We start from the raw sequence: 23,673 nt of genomic DNA on the forward strand, positions 1-23,673 counted from the left end.
AATTAACATTAGAATTGTACGCTGTTATTGGAGTCTTGTGGTATCTCCATATAACTTGATAAGTCCACAAGCGTTCTAAATATACCAATGTGATAAGTATTAGAGTAAATGAGTTATACATCGGTACCACTTTTGTCTGCCAATTTTTAATGATATGTTGGTCCTCTTGTAAGAATTTGAGTACTAAGTTTAGATTTATTAAAGGTCAGTGGGGGCACTAAATTCCACCACATAACAAACATTTAAAAGATATTGGGGGGAAACAAAAACTTCTGTTGTCTTCTCTTTTGTTTGTCCAGAAGATTCTGTCATCTCCATTTGTGGTTCAATCAACATTGGAATTGTAGGGTTAGCAGTATGTCCCACTTACAGACATTGTATGATCAGAACAGTTGTGTTCTCTCTTTTGGAGTGTTAAAATGGGACCAAAGAAAATAATGATGTAATTAACCTGATTTCACACAATGTAAGAAGATACGTGTACAGATAGAGATAGCGGCGCTAATATAAATTGCGTAAAATAATGGGTCAGAGCAGCATAATGCCTATGACCGTCTACTTATACATAAAAATAATAATAGTGTCATGAAAAATATTATTTTTATCATGAAAAGAAATTTCTTTAACACCCAGTGAAAAGTGTCACTATAAATAATAAATTACAAGAAATGAATGAATAAGTTCCACAGTTGTTTTTCAATCTTCTTGTGTGAAAAATCTTCTACTCTTCCACCACACCACCGTGATAGTGACACCACTCCCTCTGAATAGCGCACTCACCAGATTGTATAGCCTCCCACTCTCGTGTTCGGCAAAACAGCAATTGAACCACACCTGGGTTGCATGTGATGAACCGTGAATCCAATCAAGCCAGCTCCATATGTGAAAAAATGAATAAAGTGCTCCACATAGCGTGATACCATTTTGACAGATTTATTCAAATCACTTCAAAACACACTTCAATGGTTACACTCACTTTTAAACTGAAACATAAAAGCCTTTAAAAAAAATCCACAGCAAGCACAGCAAGCAACAGGATCAGTGATCCAACGGTGCACCGCGGTCACAGTGGACCTGAAGTGTAAACTGGGGTATCTCTCACCCAACCTTCTAAGGCCCAGCCATCCGATCGGTGTAGTCCTCCTCGGACAGCGGCATCTAATGTCAGTGCAATGGAATGCCGTGTAACCGTGCCCAAGACATGTTTCGTCGAAAAGACTTCTTCAAATTTGACATCACGGGGAATGCCACAGGGAAGTCCCCGTCAAGTCCCCGTATGTCAGAGGGGGGGGGTCACCGGGTGGCTCCGCCTCCCTGTTATTTACGAACCATCAGAAGAGGAGACGCGTCACACAGCGGGAGCCTCCCTCCATGCCATCATGGATGCGGAGAGGCCTGACAAGAAGATGAAGACATTTGATATTTGTATATCTCTTACTACAAACCAATGTAAGAAGATAGCCTACACCAGCAAACATTGAAACCATCCAAGTTGGATGTTCAAAATAATTTGCAATTACATTGGCACCACCAGCTGGTTTTATAATGATACTAAGGTTCTCTTGTTTTCTGATTGCCAAAGGGTATCTTTAGGTTCTCTGCTAGCTTTGGGAAATGAAGGGACCAGGTTTGTCATCAGATAACAGGTTCCTTGTTGTTCTATATCTGAAGAAAAAATGCCTATCCTTTCAATCAACATTGAATATGTGGGGTTAGCAGTATTTCGCACTTGTGGATACAATATCATCAGTAAAGTTATGCTGTCCTTCCTTGGGTAACAATACATACACTAGCGCAAATAATATTAATATTGCCATTATCCTGATTTACACAATCTCAGGAATTAGCTTGGATAGTACATTGTACACAAAGTCCCAACCTGACTTACTAAAGCAACAAGCATCGCAAACGTCCCAGTTCAATATTCAAAATAATTGAATACTACCTTGGCAACACATTCATTATTCTGTTTATTAATACTACTCTGGTACTCTTATAAGGATCTGAATGCCAAAAATCTATCTATTGAGGATTAAAATATTATCTCACAATCGTGTTATGTCTCAATGCACAGATGCACGCAGAGCAAATCATTATGCACTTTCCCAATTGCACACCTTACGATAGACTGACTTCTATATGCTTGATGGGTGCTGAAAAAAACAGGGTGGGCTTTGCTCTTCTTCAATATATGAGTAGTATAGTATAGTATGTCACCAGTGCAAGATCATTTTTAATAAAGAGTCCTTCACTAAAGAATTTTAACCTTTTTGAGGAAACAATTGCAACTTAGAAAACTCTCAAAAAAATCTCCAAAATATTTCAATTTGAACAGAAGGAATCAACTGTCAAAAAATAGTATTTCTGAAGAGAGTAACGCTGTCAGTGGATTGTAATTTTGGCCGCAGTTTGGAATCTGAATTAAGAGATAGACTGATAGGTGGAGTGACGATAGAAACCCTATTAAGATGTTTGTTAGCAAAGCAGAGTTAGACTGTTGCCATTACTCAGGAGGAAAGGCAAACTAAGAAAACAGGAACACTGGCCTCATTCCAGAGTACTCGATCAAGTTAATCAGAAATTAAAGTTGTTGTGTACAAAATGCAGAGTGTTGTCATTCTTGTAAGTGATATTTAAAAGTATACACTCCAGTATATACTCCAAGTTTGGAACTTTTCAAGCTGATTCTTGGATACCCACATATTGTTTCCTTAAGTTTCTATACACAACAAACTGATCCCTCTCATTTTCTCATAAGATCCAGGTTTATTTACATAGAGGCAAAATTATTCAGTAATGTGAACTTTATCCAGTGTGCGTTTTATGCGCCATATGTTTTGTCATATTGAGGGCATCTATGGGGGGATACTATCTATGGGGGGATAGAGAGACTCATATAACCCACAGTTTATAAACTATTCTTGACCATTTAGGAGACCATATATGTAATATATTTGATAGCTGATAATATTTGTGTGTAGTAATCCTTGGCCATGGTGAAACCAAGTAATCAGGCATTTATATAGGAAGAATTTTGAAATACATGTCAGGATCTGGGGAGAGATACATGGAGAGTAGGGATGATCCGAACAACCCCCCTGTTTGGTTCGCAGCAGAACTTGCGAACAGGCAAAAAATTTGTTCGAACACGCAAACACCGTTAAAGTCTATGGGACACGAACATGAATAATCAAAAGTGCTAATTTTAAAGGCTTATATGCAAGTTATTGTCATAAAAAGTGTTTGGGGACCTGGGTCCTGCCCCAGGGGACATGGATTAATGAAAAAAAAAGTTTTTAAAACGGCCGTTTTTTCGGGAGCAGTGATTTTAATAATGCTTAAAGTGAAACAATAAAAGTGTAATATTCCTTTAAATTTCATACCTGGGGGGTGTCTATAGTATGCCTGTAAAGGGGCGCATGTTTCCCGTGTTTAGAACAGTCTGACAGCAAAATGACATTTCAAAGGAAAAAAAGTAATTTAAAACTACTCGCGGCTATTAATGAATTGCCGGTCCGACAATACACATAAAAGTTCATTGATAAAAACGGCATGGGAATTCCCCACAGGGGAACCCCGAACCAAAATTTAAAAAAAAAAAAGACGTGGGGGGTCCCCCTAAATTCCATACCAGGCCCTTCTGGTCTGGTATGGATATTAAGGGGAACCCCGCACCAAAATTTAAAAAAAAAAATGACGTGGGGTCCCCCTAAAAATCCATACCAGACACTTATCCGAGCACGCAACCTGGCAGGCTGCAGGAAAAGAGGCGGGAACGAGAGAGTGCCCCCCCTCTTGAACTGTACCAGGCCACATGCCGTCAACATTGGGAGGGTGCTTTGGGGTAGCTCCCCAAAACACCTTGTCTCCATGTTGATGAGGACAAGGGCCTCATCCCCACAACCCTTGGCCGGTGGTTGTGGGGGTCTGCGGGCAGGGGGCTTATCGGAATCTGGAAGCCCCCTTTAACAAGGGGACCCCCAGATCCCGGCCCTCCCCCCTGTGTGAAATGGTAAGGGGGTACAAAAGTACCCCTACCATTTCACAAAAAACTGTCAAAAATGTTAAAAATGACAAGAGACAGTTTTTGACAATTCCTTTATTTAAATGCCTCTTCTTTCTTCTTTCTTCTTTCTTCTATCTTCTATCTTCCTTCGGTTTCTTCCTCCATCTTCTTCTTCTGGTTCTTCCACCGGTGTTCTCGTCCGGCATCTTCCTCTGCGGCGTCGGCGTCTTCTTCCCTTCTCCTCGGGGCCGCTCCGCATCCATGATGGCATGGAGGGAGGCTCCCGCTGTGTGACACTTTTCTCTTCATCTTCCGGTCTTCATCTTCCTGTCTTCATCTTCCTGTCTTCATCTTCCTGTCTTCATCTTCCTGTCTTCATCTTCCTGTCTTCATCTTCCTGTCTTCATCTTCTTGTCGGGCCGCTCTGCATCCATGATGGCATGGAGGGAGGCTCCCGCTGTGTGACGCGTCTCCTCTTCTGATGGTTCTTAAATAACAGGGGCGGGGCCACCCGGTGACCTCGCCCCCCTCTGACGCACGGGGACTTGACGGGACTTCCCTATGGCATTCCCCGTGACGTCACGGGGAATGCCACAGGGAAGGCCCCGTCAAGTCCCCGTACGTCAGAGGGGGTGGGGTCACCGGGTGGCTCCGCCTCCCCGTTATTTAAGAACCGTCAGAAGAGGAGAAGCGTCACACAGCGGGAGCCTCCCTCCATGCCATCATGGAATGCGGAGCGGCCCGTAGAAGAAGGGAAGAAGACACTGATGCCGCGGAGGAAGAACCAGAAGAAGAAGATTGAGGAAGAAACCGAAGGAAGATAGAAGAAAGAAGAAGCATTTAAATAAAGGAATTGTCAAAAACTGTCTCTTGTCATTTTTAACATTTTTGACACTTTTTTAGTGAAATGGTAGGGGTACTTTTGTACCCCCTTACCATTTCACACAGGGGGGAGGGCCGGGATCTGGGGGTTGGGGGGTTGAGGGCATGTGGCCTGGTATGGTTCAGGAGGGGGGGGCGCTCTCTCATCCCCCCCTCTTTTCCTGCGGCCTGCCAGGTTGCGTGCTCGGATAAGGGTCTGGTATGGATTCTTGGGGGGACCCCACCCTGTTTTTTTTTTTTTAATTTTGTCCGGGGTTCCCTATAATATCCATACCAGACCTGAAGGGTCTGGTATAGATTTTGAGGGGGACCCCACGTCATTTTTTTTTTAAATTTTGGCCGGGGTTCACTATAATATCCATACCAGACCTGAAGGGCCTGGTATGGAATTTAGGGGGACCCCCCACGTCATTTTTTTTTTTAAATTTTGGTTCGGGGTTCCTCTGTGGGGAATTCCCATGCTGTTTTTATCAATGAACTTTTATGTGTTTTATGTGTATTGTCGGACCGGCAATTCATTATAGCCGCGAGTAGTTTAAATGACTTTTTTTCCTTTGAAATGTCATTTTGTTGTTTTTTTGTTGACTGTTCTAAACACGGGAAACATGCGCCCCTTTACAGGCATACTATAGACACCCCCCAGGTACGAAATTTAAAGGGATATTACACTTTTATTGTTTCACTTTAAGCATTATTAAAATCACTGCTCCCAAAAAAAGGCTGTCTTTAAGAGCCCTTGCACACTGGGGCGAGGGGCAGCGTCGGCGGTAAAATGCCGCTATTATTAGCGGCGTTTTACCGTCGGTATGCGGCCGCTAGCGGGGCGGTTTTACCCCCCGCTAGCGGCCGAGAAAGGGTTAAATACCACCGCAAAGCGCCTCTGCAGAGGCGCATTGCCGGCGGTATAGCCGCGCCGTCCCATTGATTTCAATGGGCAGGAGCGGTAAAGGAGCGGTGTACACACCGCTCCTTCACCGCTCCGAAGATGCTGCTGGCAGGACTTTTTTTACCGTCCTGCCAGCGCATCGCTCCAGTGTGCAAGCCCTCGGGTCTTTCACACTGGGATGACAGCAGTGGCACTTTCGGGGCGGTTTGCAGGCGCTATTATTAGCGCAATAGCGCCTGCAAACCGCCCCAGTGTGCAAGGGCTCTAAAACTTTTTTTTGCATTGATCTATGTCCCCTGGGGCAGGACCCAGGTCCCCAAACACTTTTTATGACAATACCATGAATATAAGCCTTTAAAATTAGCACTTTTGATTTCTCCCATAGACTTTTAAAGGGTGTTCCGCGGCATTCGAATTTGCCATGAACACCCCAAATTGTTTGCTGTTCGGCGAACTTGCGAACAGCCGATGTTCGAGTCGAACATGAGTTCGACTCGAACTCGAAACTCATCCCTAATGGAGAGTGATATTCTGTTTTAACAAATGGGACATACCAAGGTGTTTTAATATGCATTGTTACTATAAAATATTAAAAAGGAAGCACATCTGCAAATATATTAATTCCTAACTTGGGATATACCTTTTTGTGGAGGAAGGGGGGTTAATGACCCATTGTAGGCCATAAACGGAAGTTCTTTTCCTTACACTCTTGTAAGTAACATGGTCATACATGGATAATGTGCAATCAGAGATTACAACTCAGTTAAGAGCCTGTGAAAAAATGCCAGTGTCCACATAAAACTCATAAAGTAGAGAAACAATCTCTCCTAATAATACTCCAGATCTTGTAAATAATGTAGAAGCAAACTCCAAAAGACCATAGAAGTACAATTATTTATTTATATGTCAAGAAAGAATCGGTGCACTCCAATTGCTTTACAGCCAGACAAATGAAATTGCTGTAGTGAATAGAACAGATTATGCCACTTGTCAGGAATCTAGAACAATTGCTTGAAAATTAAAGAATAATGCAAGTAACCATAGTCTATTATCTTTAAATACATACTAAAGAAAACCTGAAGAACAATGTTGACATCAGAGCCGGAATTGCCAAGACCAAAGTTTGGAGACACACAGAACCATGAAAAACAATCTCCCTCTAAACATAAAGAAATAATTGCTACAAATGCAGTTCTGCTCTGTTCTCAGGTATGGCGCAGAAACATTTTCCCTCACTTTGTCCTTAAGGCCTCATGCACACTGGATGTTTTCTGTGCTGCTCCTAGGGGTGTCTGGTGGTTTTTTTTCTGCCTCTAAACACCTCTCCATGTTAGCCTATGTGTCCATGCACACATAGGTGTCTAGAGGAGTTTATAGGCAGAAAAAAAACACAGCCAGTGCATCCAGGAGCAGCAGCGTTTTGGCAGAAAAATCACGGAAACACGCCTAAACACATGCTAGGCGCATTTTGCACTTGAGCACCAATTCATTCCAATGGCCAGAATAAATTATTATTCTGGCCAATGAAATGAAGGCCCAAGTGCCTGACACACCTAAACGCGTCTAACAGTGTTGCACGTGTTTCTTAGCAAAACATCCAGTGTGCATCAGGCCACCAATGAGTTAATGATACAAAACCACATATGCTGGAAGGAATATTAAAAAGAAAATGCCAATTTATTGACCATATTGCAGGAAACTCAGCTGGACAAGCCATATGCAAGATTGTGGGAGAGAACAAGGTAAAGAAAAGGAAAAATAGAACACAGTGGATGGATGACATCCAGCAAATGACTAGCAGCCTTTATATAAACTCAGACCATACGCCTCACACTGCATCGAATTGGTCTGCATGGCTGTCATCCCAGAAGGAAGCCTCTTCTGATGATGATACAGAAGAAAGCCCCTAAAACAGTTTGCTGAAGACAAGCATACTAAGGACATGGATTGCATGAGTGCTGCCAGCACTGGGGAGCTACAGTTCATTGAGGGAACCATGAATGCCAACATGTACTGTGACATACTGAAGCAGAGCATGATCCCCTCCCTTCGGAGACCGGGCCGCAGGGCAGTATTCCAACATAACGGCCCAAAACACACCTCCAAGATAACCACTGCCTTGCTAAAGAAGGTAAAGGTGATGGACTGGCGAAGCATGTCTCCAGACCTAAACCCTATTGAGCACCTGTGGTGCATCCTCAAACGGAAAGGTGGATGTCATGGAGGAGTGGAAGAGGACTCCAGCGGCAACCTGTGAAACTCTGGTCAATTTGATGCACAAGAGGGTAAAGGCAGAAAATAATGACGGCCACACAAAATATTGAGGCCCAATTTGGACATTTTCACATAGGGGTGTACTCACTTTTGTTGCCAGCAGTTTAGACATTAATGGCTGTGTATTGAGTTATTTTGAGGGGACAGCAAATTTACACTGTAATACAAGCTGTACACTCACTACTTTACATTATAGCAAAGTGTAATTTCTTCAGTGTTGTCACATGAAAAGATATAATAAAATATTTACAAAAATGTGAGGGGTGTACTCAATTTTGTGAGATACTGTATAAATCAATGGTTCCCTATGAGAGCCATCTTAACTGGTCCGATACAAGTTGGTCCGACTTAGAAAAAGGTTCCTGCACTACTTTGGTCTGACTTTGCTCCAACTTCAACCCATTCAATATCATTGAAGTTGGATCAAAGTTGGATCATCATCTTAACTGATCCGACTTTGGCATGCAACTTGGAACCCCACACCAAAATTAAAAAAAAAAAACAGCGTGGGGTTCACCCCCAATTCCATACCATGCCCTTTTGGTCTGGTATGGATCTTGAGGGGAGACCTGCGCCCAATGCCCAAGGCCATACCAGAACTATCGGTCTGGTATGAATTTTAAAAGGGAACCCCCATGTCAAAATAAAAAAAATGGCATGGGGCCCCCCTAAAATCCACACCAGACCCTTATCCGAGCACACAGCCCGGCAGGTCAGGAAAGGACCTTATCCTGGACCATACCGGGCCACATGCCCTCTACATGGGGGGGACCCCCACGCGTGATGAGGTGGTCACAGGAAGAACCAGCATAGGAAGTAATCTGCAGCGCAGTGAGAATAACCAGATGAAGAACCAGAGGAAGAACTAGAGGAAGAATACATTAGCATAGCGAGAAGAACCGGAGGAAGAACTAGAGGAAGAATACATTAGCACAGCGAGAATAACTGGAAGAAAGAAGACATTGCTGGTGGGAGAAGTTACGCTGGAGCTACTTTAATAAATAACTTTGTTAAAAACTTGTGTACTGGTTTTATTTATTTTTGACACTTTTTTGGGTGAATGGGTAGGGGTACATTGTGCTCCCATACTCATTCACATAGGGTTAAAGGGGGCTTCCAGATTCCGATAAGCTCCCCGCCTGCAGACCCCAACAACCACAGCCCAGGGTTGTCGGGAAGAGGCCCTTGTCCTCATCATGCCCCCCCATGTTGAGGGCATGTGACCTGGAGGGGGGGCACTCGCTCTTCTCCCTCCTGTCCTGACCTGCCAGACTGCATGCTCGCATATGGGTCTGATATGAATTTTGGGGGGGACCCCACCCCACCCCAATTTTTTACATTTTGGTGTGGGGTCCTCCCTCAAGATTCAGTGTACCGCGTGTCCGGCACTGTGATTGGCCGGAGTCGCGATGACGTCACTCCCGCGCATGCACGCGGGAGCTGCCGGTAACAGCACAGACTAATTGAAGCAATGGCATGTATGTGCCATTGCTTCAGTTTGCTTAAGTGGGCATGTGCCGATGACGTCAGCACATGCAAATACAGGGATATCTCCTAAACCAAGCAGGTTTATGAGATATCCAGTGTAGCTACAAGTACGCCTAATTATAGGCTTGCCTGTAGTAAAAAGTGGCTGTAAAGGGTTTACAACCACTTTAAGGAATAACGTAGCCAAGTGACTGTTCACACTTATAACCTTCTGTATCAGTATGTGTATTACACATTATCTCAAATTATACAGAAATCATACAAACGAAGATATCCAGAGTTTCCTAATATATGCAGTTTAACAACATCCTAACATTTTGAAAATCACAACTTATAAATATTACTGTGGATAAAGTAAATACAAGTCCTCACATAAAGTCTTGTTTTTACATTTTCTCTATTGAAATGTTTGTAGCCTATTGGCCTAAAAACAAGAAAGCAAATTCAAGAAACTGATCATTAAAGTTTTACATTTCTGAAACCATGGCTCAGTGTAATCTAAAAGCAAAGCCACACACCGATGACAAAACTTCACAGCGAACAGGCTGCAGAACATGGTCCCCCCCACAGGATCCCTGCTCTGACATGTTTCACCCAGTAGGCTTAATCATACAGGATTGAGCCCATAGGGTGAAACATGTCAGTGGAATGGTTTTAGAGGATTTTGAACTGAAGCTTGTCAGCTGAAGTTTTGTCTGTGTAATCATTGTGGTGTGCAGCTTTTCTCTTGAATTATACTGAGCCATGTGTGACAAAATTAAGGACTCCAAGCCAGCACCTCATTCCACCATATGAGGTGAGTGCTTGGAGAGTTGCAGTGGCGCACTTGTCTTTGATTCTACATTTCTAAAAACCATATTCAATTTATATAATCTTACCTCATAAAGTGACATGTCTTCAGTCGCAATATATCACAGTTTTCACCAGTAGCATTTTGATATGTAAAAGATTAAAGAAAATATTAAGAAAATAGCATAAAGGAAAAGTGCTGGAAATAAAGTCAATCTATTTGGTTAATTCAAATATAGAAACATTTTGAAGCAATTAAGCTTAGACGATTGTAAAAAAAAAAAAAAGCAGGTGCAGAGTTCCAATAAAATCTTAAAACATCCAGATTTACAGTATAAACTGTAAAAGTGCATCAATTAGTGCTTCATTCGCTGACCAATCGCTGTCAGCGTGTTTTAAGGCAGTGCCTGTTCACCAGTGCCAACTCACCAATACTAACAGACTTTATACATACTCTCTTCATAGCCCTCGATACATTCCTATAGAGACCACTCCCTTCAATTAGCATATAATTATACAATAATAAAGTCAGAAACTTGCAGCATTATAATGTTAAACCATAGAAAAGCATATTATATCTCTTTGCTTTGTCTTATAGTATATCTTAAAGTGATTGTAAAGGATTGTTTTTTTTTTTTTAAATAACAAACCTGTCATATTTACCCCCACTGTGCAGCTCGTTTTGCACAGTGTGGCCCCGAACATCCTCTTCTGGGGTCCCCCGGCGGCTCTCGCGGCTCCTCCACGCATCAGATAACAACCTAGGAGAAGCGCTCTCCCGAGGGGGTTACCTTGCAGCCTCGCTCCAAAGTCCAGCACTTGCTTCCACAGACACGAATGCTGGACTCAGCCCCACCCCCTGGCGCCCGCATCATTGGATTTGATTGACAGCAGCAGGAGCCAATGGCTGTGCTGCTATCAATCTATCCAATCAAGAGCCAGGACCCCGTGGAGAGAGGGACAGCATGTCCCAGCCGAAGAGATGAAGGGGCTCAGGTAAGTAATATGGGGGGCTGGGTGGCCGTGACTTGCAGTTGTGTTTTCACTTTAATGCATAGGATGCATTAAGGTGAAAAAGTAGGAGGGTTTACAACCCCTTTAACACTTTAACCTATTAACCGCTTAGCAGTGAATATCTGAGAACAACAATAAAATGGACAACCTGTATTGCATTCTTTACATAATCAAATCCAACACATGCGATATGCAATAGAGAATATGGGACTCCACTATGTTAGACTTATTGCGTACGTACTTTATTAGCTATACAATTTACCTTGTGATAGCATGCATTGTGTAACATAAAATCCTATAATATGATACCCCAACCTTCTCCATAACTGTATTTCCTCATGGACCACCAAATGAGCTTGCTTCTGGTGTTTCCACAAGGTGGGGGACCCACCCTCAACCTGCCCCAATCTCTTACGCACTGAGCTCGGAAATCACTTCCACCTGTCTGTGGTTGTCTCTACATACTGCCCCTACTTGAATGGTATAGATTAGAGGTAGGATATCTTGAACTGACTTACCATGTATTGAAACAATAAAAAGTCTAATCATACTGTATATCCCATTATATTCTTTTGAAGTAAGACAAAGCAGTAGCTAAAATAGGAATAACTATCAACCACATGGCTGAAGCAGTATATATAAATATAAATATATATATTCACTGGAGAAAGTGTCAAGAAACCAACATACATATAACTATGCATGTCCATGTCCATGCCCATCATTAGAATGTGTAACGTAGGTAATCTGCGCTACCCCCAATAGATACTAATGAAAATCTAAATATAAAAATACACAATAAATGCTAATGAAAATTTGTGTGATGGTGCTGCAATCTACAAAAAAACTGGAATCTTCAGCTTTAAAAATATGTGTACAGTGGAAATAGATGCGCATGAGCTCCGCTATGCTCTGTGGGACCCGAGTTTGCAAGTAGGAATAGGGACTTGCAAAGGGTGAGTCATGGAAGCAAAAAAGAGGGCTTCATAGTACAGTCCATGTTAAAATAAGAATTCCTTTATTACAGCAACATTGTAACACTGACATCTGTTTTAAAGGTGCACATATAGCACAGGTCTTGCACATACTTGTGTCTTTTTGCACACATTGGTATCCTTTTTTGGTTGCACATCTATTTCCACTGTACACATGCCCATCATTAGCCGCCTGAAGGGGAGCAACATGCAGATGAGTCCACTGGAAACAGAGACACCACACTACCACAGTCTTGAAAACTTGCAATGGGAGGTTAAACAAAAAAAAGTAGATAATGATAGTCAAATCCCACTTAAACTGGTCAACAAAGAGCTATAAGTAGTTTCTGCCATATAGCCACAAATCTGCCATGTTCTAATGTTTCTCTAGCTTAAATATGATTTATGGTTTTAGTGGAACTCGGATATACTTTGTATTTAAGTATGCTCTTAAATGTATGCATTAAGAACATGTTGAGCAACCATATATGACTGTGATCAACTATTCTATGATGTTGTATAATAAAGTTTAATTTTACATTCAAAATAGTTGATTGCTTATCATTCCTATGTTTGACCTGATGTAATCTAACTTATGTTAAGCCGTGTTGGAGCAGCAACTAGGGTTTGTTTTGTCTGGTGTATTGTATATTTTGTCACTGAAAATAAAGAGTTAAAACAAAATAGCTGATTGCTTTACTTAAAAAAATGTGCTTCTCTGCTCATTAAAGGACACAGGAATTCAGAGACTATATGTTATACTGCCTCCTAGATGAAGATTGGACACTGTCAAACAAAAATTGTGGGCCAGCCCAATATAACCTTGCCTACTCCCAGCATCCCTCAATTCTGTGGGAAAGAAGTAACAAGAACATAATCCAAAAGAGTGAGACCTGTATCCCTCCTTAGACTCAAAGAATTGGATTGCATGGTAACCACAAACATCTCTTTTTCTTTCTCATTCCTTAAGAGACACTGGAATTGAAAGACTGTTGGAATGTCCAAAAGCAGTGGGAAAAAGCAACTAAACACTGACAGACCCACAAAAAACAAAAGAACGGGTGACTATCTGCAGCTCAAAGAGCTGCTTGAGGACCTTACGCCCAAAGATGGCATCAGATGAGACCTGAACATTTGCCTGGAAATTTTGAAAAAAAAATCAGTAGTGCTATTTGGCCCATAAAATTCAGCATGACTGCAGTGAAATCCTCCTTGGATAGAGCGGCGGAAGCAACCATGCTCCACAGACCTAAAGAAGACTTCAAAGATGGCATAAACTCTAGTGGAGGGCACAATTATGGACTGTAAGTGTCAGATGCCTCAAATATCCAAATATGTTGCACCACAAGTAGAAGGCAATGTGCTCAGGGTATGAGACCAGGCCTCTGATACGTACCAACTGTTGGAAGGCAGATGTAGGGTCAGGTGGCCCAAGGTGGCCAGGTTACTGTAGGTGGACAGCAAGGATAAATAAAGGAGAGTTTCACGTGTCTCTTGCAGTGGGAGCAACAGTAGGAAGGTGCTTCCTTAAAGCTGAATAGTGGTAAAGAGTGTGGAGGAAGCATGGGACACTCTCTCCACTCAATCCCCCTGTGCTAATCCTTTCTGTGGTAAGACCTAAAAGTCTGAGGAAATTTAGCATTCCTCAACACAGTTAGTAACAAAGTAGCTTCCACTGCTCGGCCCCTATGGTCTACTCACAAAAGGAGTCTTCAGTGACAAGGTCCTGCTTAAGCAATGAACCCAGAAAGGGCTCCGCAGTTAACTTTCACAAGTGCTGTACATGCAGGCCTGGAAGGCACTTCAATGCAGGTCCAGTGTCCAAAAGTTACAATCCAGGTTAGCTCCATAACATGCAGTCCAGGCCGGGGAAAGGTGATCCAGATAGCTGCATATAGAAGTAAAAATTTTGAATAAAGTAAAAGATGGTAGCTAGAAAAAAGGTTAGATTTTTCATAGCAGAGTGGAGAACAGGCATCTACCTTCCTAGGACACTTCTTTGTCCAATTCTTCCATAGGCAGCAATATAACCTGCCAGTCTCTCTGTGTTTCTCAATGAGCAAGAAATGAGAAAGAATCTATAATTTTTCCATAAAATGAATTATCAATCACTAAGCCACAAGTTTTATAGTATAATACTGTACTTAGGAGTATTTTATTGACTACTGTTTCTTCCAAAGTCGTCTCCTAAATTACATTTAAACTTGCTATTTCTTAACAGTTTTAGAAATCATTAGGGCAGTGTTTCTTGAACTATGAGTCAGGATCTGAACTGGGCGACAGTACAAATTGGGTGTTTAGAATGGGTCGCCACTTGACTTTGTGTCCAAGCATGAAATCAGCAGATTAACTGTGCTGCCAATTATGGTTGACTACACAGACACATTTGGAAAGCGGGTTCTAAACCAGGAGTGTTCTGCTGCAATTTGTGCAGTGCACTTTAACAAAAGGATATATTGAGAGAAGTTTTCCAGTAAGTTCAGTAGAAGACAAATACCAACGATGCATTAACAAAACGATTCTTGGCAACAAATTGTTGTGATGCAGATTACCCCTCTCATCTGTAAAAAAAAAAAAAAAAAAAAAAAAAAGGTAGTTACATGAATAATAAGTATATGCATTACCTGTGTATTACACTATATTGCCAAAAGTATTTGGATGTCTGCCTTTAAACGCACATGAACTTTAACGGCATTCCAGTCTTAGTCCGTTATAATATTGAGTTGGCCCACCCTTTGTAGCTATAACAGCTTCAACACTTCTGAGAAGGCTGTCCACAAGGTTTAGGTGTGTGTCTATGGGAATGTTTAAAGAAAAGAAGAAAAAAGAGAGCGCACCAGCCTAGTGCATTATCCTTGACGGGTTTATTTAATTAAAAACAAGATAAAAACTACTCACAAGGTCAAGGCTCTGATGAAGAAGGGTAACCTTCGAAACGCGTTAGCCAGCAGTAGTCCGTATGCCTCCTTCCTGGGACCTGGAAAACTGCTACCACTGGAATAATTGCCTCTGTGCGATTACTATGCGATTGTTCTCTTCGACCTTTGTGAGTAGTTTTTATCTTGTTTTTAATTAAATAAACCTGTCAAGGATAATGCACTAGGCTGGTGCGCTCTCTTTTTTCTTCTTTTCTTTTAACATTAGGACAATCCCATCCTTTGAGAGCAGCAAAGCCGAAATCCATAGTCCTTCTCGAGCTTTTGGGACTTTTTAGCCAACACACCAGTGCGCAAGAGTATTTTTTGTTTCGTCTTTTTATACAATTTATGGGAATGTTTAACCTTTCTTCCAGAAGCGCATTTGTGAGGTCTGGCACTGTTGTTGGATGAGAAGGCCTGGCTCGCAGTCTCCACTCAAATTCATCCCAAAGATGTTCTATCGGGTTGAGGTCAGGACTCTGTGCAGGCAAGACAAGTTCCTCCACCCCAAACTCGCTCATCCATGTCTTTATGGACCTTGCTTTGTGCACTGGTCCAAATCATTTGGTGGATGGGGGAATTATGGTGTGGGGTTGTATTTTAGGGGTTGGGACTGGCCCCTTAGTTCCAGTGAAGGGAACTTTTAAGGTATCAGACATTTTGGACAATTTCATGCTCCCAACTTTGTGGGAACATATTGGGGATGGCCCCTTCCTGTTCCAACATGACTGCGCACCAGTGCACAAAGCAAGGTCCATAAAGACATGGATGAACTTTATAGACCCTATAGGGAATTGTATGTAAACTTTGTACCATTAACTATGTATTTTTTTAGGTTATTTACAAAGAAAGATAAAACCACAGCACCAGAAACACAAGACCTCAATTATTAAAATAACTATGCGAAGAGGCATAGACATGACGTACTTCTGTATTCGGCAATGAAGTGAGAAAAGTAGGCACTAATTAGAATTAGGTGATGATTCCATTATTGTACAGGCACGGTGTGCTCTACTCTCATTGAGTGTCATATTGTATTGTACCATGCTGTTTTATAGATACATCGCTACTACCTGATACAGACCTGGCATGGAATTGAGATGTTTTTTTAATATGTTCAATGTTTTCTATTTTTTAATGCCTGCCTCAAAAGCTACAAGCATTAAAAAGGATGTGAAGAAAAGAGAATGGCTGCTTATTCTGTATAGAATATAATATTTAATGTGCATCCTTAGGCTGCTAGAATGTTTTTTACATAAGTTACATATGTGCTTCTCTGACAGCATATGCACCCATCCAAAGGGAAAGCTAGCGGCAATAAGTAAAGCAGCTGTTAAGAATCTGTAAATGGTGGCAGGAAACTGGGAATTTGGAACTTTAGGAGCAAAGTAGCAAGCCATGGCAGAGCAGGAACAGACACCTAAGCGGAATGCAGACACATAGGAGAGTGAGTACAGGGTTATGGGGGACTCCTGTTAGGAGTATACTGGGTTTCAAGTTGATGGTGAAGGGTTCTCTTCAAGGTGGAAAGTCTATGAGTGCCTGCTCTTCATCAGAGCTATTGAAGGTACAAATGGACTTGGGCAGCAGGGTAACTTCTGGCATGCATTTCCCTAGCTGGACAACCACAGACAGTAATGACAGATGAAGTGGCAGTACACAGCAGACAGACAGGAACAGACATTGACTGGCAGTAGAGTGTCATGATCACTTAGTGCCCCTGTTCCTCATTCCAGCACCCTGGCCTTTGCTGTTGCTTTTCCCCTGTCTGTGTTCACCTGCAAGGTGATTGATCTGATCAGTCACCTGATATAAGCAAACCGAACACTCTATCCCTTGCTTGTGATAGAGACAGTTACCTGCATTGTTCCTTATCAAGCCTCCTATTTGTGTGCTTTGCTTTGCTGTTGGATTTCCCTGTGTATGACCCAGATTGGATATTGGACTATTCCGTGAACTCAGCCTGCCTTTTACCTAGGCTGTCATTGAATCGGTTATTGGACTATTCCCTCAACTCAGCCTGCCTTATTACCTGGACTGTCTTAGAACCACGCTAACTGTCTGCTAAACTGCAAGTAGTCCGTTGTTTGCTCTGTTCACGTGTGCCCTGGTGTGGTGGCCAGACACTAAAGCATTGTGTATAAGTCCTGGGGGCAACCAAGTACTGGTAAGCCTGCCTGCCTTAAGGGAAAGGGGGCTGCTATAGGTGAAACACATAGTAGCTAGCTATAGTGTCTGACCACCTGCATTGAGATAGACGTGACATTTGTGACATTATCACAAGCCTTTAACAAAATTTTCTGTCAAGATGGACTCTGCACAGGCCTGTTTATTTGCTAAGGAATTTTGCAAACTGACACGCCAAGTCCAGAAGCTGTCTATGTGTGTAAACACACCTCCAGCAGTAACGCAGGAGCCAGAGCCTAGTAACCCGCCTGACCGTTTTGCTGGTGACCCCCATGTGTTTTCTAACTTTAAAAATAGTTGTATGCTATACTTTAAACTCAAGTCACACTCCTCTGGTTCTGAAGCACAGCGGTTCAGCCTGATTATTACATGGTTGCAGGGGGATCCCCAGTCTTGGGCTTTTCGTCTCTCCGCAGATGACCCAGCCATAGGGTGAGTTGAAGAATTTTTCAAGGCCCTGGGTTTACTCTATGATGATCCTATTTGTGCCCACTCAGCAGAAGCTAATCTTAGGTCATTACATCACGGTAAATGCACCGCTGAGCAATACTTTTGATTTCCGCCGCTGGGCACCTGACTCAGGGTAGAATGACCACGCTTTAAGAAGCCAATTCTGGTTAGGCTTATTTGATTCCTACAAGGACTACCCTGAACCAAAGTCATTGAATGAAGCCATGCAAGTAGCCATCCGTATAGACAGGCGTTTACGTGAAGGCGTACAGAGAGGCTTGCTTCTTTTCCCCTAGTATGCTGCCCACCTTTTCTTCTTTTCCTGAGCCCTCTCAGCCCCTCCAGGAGGATGAGCCCATGCAAATTCTCGCTTCCACTTTATTCTCTGGGGAAAAGGCTAGAAACAGATCTCAGGATCTCTGCTTATATTGTGGCAAACACAGGCACTTTTTTGCTAGCTGTCCTAATAAGCCGAGAAACACCAAGAGTCTAGTGAGGGTGGGGTCTGCTCCCATAGACCATACTGTGTCTGTTTCCCTCAGAGATGGCTTATTTGTTCCTGCACAAGGAACATTAGTTCTGCCAAGTTTTCTCACCACCTCTCTGCTTTCATTGATTTTGGTGCTGCTAGCAATTTCTTTCATAGGGACCTAGCACACAGTCTACAGATTCCGGTGACTAAGGTGCACAGACCCTTCTCAGTCTTAGCCATTGATAATTCCCCCTTGTCCATGGGCCTGGTGACCTTGTGTACGGTACCTATTACCCTGACCATTGGGGAATTTCACAGGGAGACAATCAGCTTCTACCTGATCTCTTCTCATGCTTATCCACTTATCTTGGGGTATCCCTGGCTTAAACTTCACAACACGCACATAGACCGGGTTGCAGAGGAGATTGGGTCCTGGTCCCAGACCTGCATCCAGAATTGCATTAAAACCGCTGAACAGTTGCCCATGTATAACTTTTGTGTGGCCAGTACCAGCCACGTGCCTTTATTCCAGTCCTAGTCAGATCCTGATCATGGCAACGTTTCCAAATGTGACTACAGTTTACATAACCATGTACCTTCATATGACTCTGTTATACCAAAAGACGCTGACAAGTCTATTGAATTCTCTGCAGGCCACCTCTCCAGCCAGTTGTCACAGCCTGAACCTCCTCCTCCTAGAAACTGAGTTTATCCGTTGTCTCGTAGCCTTAAAGACCTGTTTGTAAAATTCCTCTAAATCCTCAGAAGTCAAGCCCCCTGGATTACCCCTACCTTTGCCTGTCGCTAAACTCCCTTGGACACACAGCCAGGCTAACTTGTTCCACTGTCGCTAACACCTGGTGATGCGATACAGACAGTTGATGCGCCTGGCAATGTGATTCAGACAGTCGCTACACCTGGCGATGCGGCCCAGTCGGCTACTGCATCAATTATGCCAGTCCAGCCCATGCCCATTGAACTTCCCGCTTTTCATATGCTGGACTCTCTCTCTGGTTATGCGATTCAGATAGTCACTACAACTGGCAATGCGGCCCAGTCGGCCACTGCATCAGTAATGCCAGTCCAGCCCATGCCCATTGAACTCTGTTTTTTCTTATTCAGGACTTTCTGGTGATGCGATTCAGACAGCCGCTGTGCAAGGCGATGCATCAATTGTGCTGGTCTGGCCCATGCCCTTTGTGCCTTCTGCTTTTTCTTATTCAGGGCTTTCTGTAACCTGGCCTCACTCTACTTCTCTAACCGGTCTAAGAGGTTCAATCCACTCTTTGGATAAACTGCCTCATTCGGCTAGGTGGGGCTGTCAATACTTTTTTCAGGGCTCTTTATATTTCCACTCGTGTTTCAGCTGTCCAGTGACACGTCCCCTGTTAACCAGCCTGACCTCGTGGATCCATGGACCTCTGCCCAGTCTGATGGTCTTGTGCTGGACTTCCAACTGGTCTTTGAGGGTCCGGGGCCCCTCCTGGGGGGGGGGGGGTAATGTCATGATCATTTAGTGCCCTTGTTCCTCATTCCAGCACCCAGGTGTTGGCTATTGCTTTTCCCCTGTCTGTATTCACCTGCAAGGTGATAGATCTGATCAGTCACCTGATATAAGCAAACCGAACACTCTATCCCTTGCTTGTGATAGGGAAAGTTACCTGCATTGTTCCTGATCAAGCCGACCATTTGTCCGCCTTGCTTTGCTGTTGGATTTCCCTGTGTATGACTCGGATCGGATATTGGACTATTCCCTGAACTCAGCCTGCCTTTTACCTAGACTGTCATTGGTTCGGATATTGGACTATTCCCTGTACTCAGCCTGCCTTATTACCTGGACCATCTTAGAACCACGCTATCTGTCTGCTAAACTGCAAATAGTCTGTTGTTTGCTCTGTTCACATCTGCCCTGGTGTGGTGGCCAGACACTATAGCATTGTATATAAGTCCTGGGGGCAACCAAGTACTGGTAGGCCTGCCTGCCTTAAAGGAAAGAGGGCTGTTATAGGTGAAGCACACAGTAGCTAGCTATAGTGTCTGACCACCTGCATTGAGGTAGACGTGACATTTATGACATAGAGACAACAACATGTAAATCAAAACAGACACGCTTAGAAGCCTATGCCAACACAATACAATCAATCGGATCAGAAGTTGTGACCAAAACAGATCAGAACAGCATAATAAACCAAAGCCAATACAATTCTGATTAAAAAAAACAAGACGGAGGAGCCTAGCCAAAATGCAGGAAGAGACAGAATCTGATGTGCGAAAGTCAGTACAGATGCAACAGCACTGGCTGGTGAAGGCAATAGTCCCAAACACAACACAGATGAAATACAGATACAGTGGGGCAAAAAAGTATTTAGTCAGCCACCAATTGTGCAAGTTCTCCCACTTAAAAAGTTGAGAGAGGCCTGTAATTGTCATCATAGGTATACCTCAACTATGAGAGACAAAATGGGGAAACAAATCCAGACAATCACATTGTCTGATTTGTTGAAAGAATTTATTTGCAAATTATGGTGGAAAATAAGTATTTGGTCAATATCAAAAGTTCATCTCAATATTTTGTTATATATCCTTTGTTGGCAATGACAGAGGTCAAACGTTTTCTGTAAGTCTTCACAAGGTTGTCACACACTGTTGCTGGTATGTTGGCCCATTCCTCCATGCAGATCTCCTCTAGAGCAGTGATGTTTTGGGGCTGTCGCTGGGTAACACGGACTTTCAACTCCCTCCAAAAGTTTTTTTGTGGTTGAGATCTGGAGGCTGGCTAGGCCACTCCAGATCCTTGAAATGCTTCTTACGAAGCCACTCCTTCGTTGCCCGGGCGGTGTGTTTGGGATCATTGTCATGCTGAAAGACCCTGCCACGTTTCATCTTCAATGCCCTTGCTGATGGGAGGAGGTTTGCACTCAAAATCTCACGATACATGGCCCCATTCATTCTTTCATTTACACGGATCAGTCGTCCTGTTCCCTTTGCAGAGAAACAGCCCCAAAGCATGATGTTGCCACCCCCATGCTTCACAGTAGATATGGTGTTCTTTGATTGCAACTCAGCATTCTCTCTCCTCCAAACACGACGAGTTGTGTTTCTACCAAACAGTTCTACTTTGGTTTCATCTGACCATATGACATTCTCCCAGTCCTCTTCTGGATCATCCAAATGCTCTCTAGCAAACCTCAGAGGGGCCCGGACATGTACTGGCTTAAGCAGGGGGACACGTCTGGCACTGCAGGATCTGAGTCCCTGGCGGAGTAGTGTGTTACTGATGGTAGCCTTTGTTACGTTGGTCCCAGCTCTCTGCAGGTCATTCACTAGGTCCCCCTGTGTGGTTCTGGGATTTTTGCTCACTGTTCTTGTGATCATTTTGACCCCACGGGGTGAGAACTTGCGTGGAGCCCCAGATCGAGGGAGATTATCAGTGGTCTTGTATGTCTTCCATTTTCTAATTATTGCTCCCACAGTTGATTTCTTCACACCAAGCTGCTTGCCTATTGCAGATTCCGTCTTCCCATCCTGGTACAGGTCTACAATTTTGTTTCTGGTGTCCTTCGACAGCTCTTTGGTCTTCACCATAGTGGAGTTTGGAGTGTGACTGTTTGAGGTTGTGCACAGGTGTCTTTTATACTGATAACAAGTTTAAACAGGTGCCATTAATACAGGTAATGAGTGGAGGACAGAGGAGGCTCTTAAAGAAGAAGACACAGGTCTGTGAGAGCCAGAAATCTTGCTTGTTTGTAGATGACCAAATACTTATTTCTTGATCATACATCACGGGACACAGAGTATTCATTACATAGTGGGTTAGATAGGCACCATCGGTGATTGGACACTTGTTAACCCCAAGTAAGGAGAATTCCTCCCCTATATAACCCCTCCCATATAGGGAGGACCTCAGTTTTTTCACCAGTGTCTAAGGTGGTTATGTGTGCTGTGAAGAAAGCTCCAGTTTGGTCCCTGTGGGGGCTTAAAGGTCTATGCTGACCGGATCCATATCTTGGGCCGATATTTTGACTCCCAAGATGGTATGGTACCTGGGCCTCGTCATCTGAAGAAGCAGTTTTGCCTGTAAGTCTCTCTTTGGAGGACTGGGCTCTGAGAAAACCAGGCTTGGTGTGCTATTAAAACAGTGGCACAAAAGTTTCTCGTAGAGTCTTTTACGGGTCCAGGTAAGAGGTTTCTCTGAGTAGGAACCCAAAAAACCCTGAAGGTTGGCACAACGCTACCCGCCGTGATGGGTGAAGGCTGGAAACTGTCTGTTCTCAGCAGTTCCTGCGGCGGGGACAGGTAAGAGAAGTTAATCCTATATATATATATATTTATATTACAAATGGATTTACAGTGAGTAGTTGCATGTCTTACCTGATTTCTACCACTAGAGGGAGTAAGGAGCAAACTTACGTGCCTTTCAGATACACACTCAGTGAAGTCCTCCACTGCAGGTGTGCAGACGCCAGGTGGCTAATTTAAAAGCCCCTTAAGGTCAGACCCTAGGAATAAATATAAGAGGGAACTTGAGAGCATTGTGGAGAATGGCTTTAGATTAGGTGTTATAAATAAAAAAGAAAAATTTTTTTTGGTTCCCGTATCTTCACGGATACCTATTATATATTATCTCCCAAAGGTCCACAAGGACCCTGTCCATCCACCCGGCCGCCCAATCATTAGCGGCATTGATTCGATCACCTCGAGGGCCGGTAAATATATTGACAACTTCCTGCAACCCCTGGTTCGTTCTTTGCCCGCCTATATCAAGGACAGTAGGCATGCCATTAACCTACTAAAGGATTGTGGATACAAAAGTGGATATTGGCTAGTTACGGCGGATGTCACGTCTTTGTACACGGTGATCCCCCATGCCTGGGGTATATCCTCAGTTAAATATTATCTGTACAAGGACGTGACACTGCCAAGAAAACAAAAGAAGTTTATTATGGACCTGTTGGAGTATACTACAACTCACAATTTTTTCTGGCATAAGAATCTTTTCTTTTTACAGAAAAAAGGAGTAGCCATGGGGGCAAAATTTGCCCCCAGCCTGGCTAATTTATTCATGGGTAAGTGGGAGGAGGACGTCATCTATGCCCAACGTAGACCAGAATTAGTCTTGTGGGCAAGATACATCGATGACGTCCTCCTCCTATGGAACGGTACCCATGATTCCCTGCGTCAATTTATGGAAAGTCTAAATGAGAACGATAGAGGGATCCATTTTAACTATGAATCCAGTCGAAGTTCGATTAATTTTTTGGACCTTGAGATAAGGGGGGAAGGAGATATGATAACGACTTCCACATATTTTAAATCTACAGATCGCAATGCAT

General features: G+C 43.2%; 1 protein-coding gene across 3 annotated transcripts in view; it reads right to left on the bottom strand.

Moving 5' to 3' along the window:
* The window catches only part of RASGRP3 (RAS guanyl releasing protein 3), a 252,417-nt gene that overhangs the window by 109,175 nt on the left and 119,569 nt on the right, over positions 1 to 23,673 (bottom strand). For all 3 annotated transcript variants that reach the window (XM_073627726.1, XM_073627725.1, XM_073627724.1), the window contains exons 3-4: positions 14,764 to 14,874; positions 10,415 to 10,472 (exon numbers count right to left, since the gene is read on the bottom strand). In XM_073627726.1, coding sequence (XP_073483827.1) covers positions 10,415 to 10,472; positions 14,764 to 14,874 — 169 coding nt within the window. The remainder of the gene's footprint in view (positions 1 to 10,414; positions 10,473 to 14,763; positions 14,875 to 23,673) is intronic.

The sequence above is a fragment of the Aquarana catesbeiana genome, linkage group LG04, assembly GCF_042186555.1.
Source record: "Aquarana catesbeiana isolate 2022-GZ linkage group LG04, ASM4218655v1, whole genome shotgun sequence".
NCBI lineage: Eukaryota > Metazoa > Chordata > Amphibia > Anura > Ranidae > Aquarana > Aquarana catesbeiana.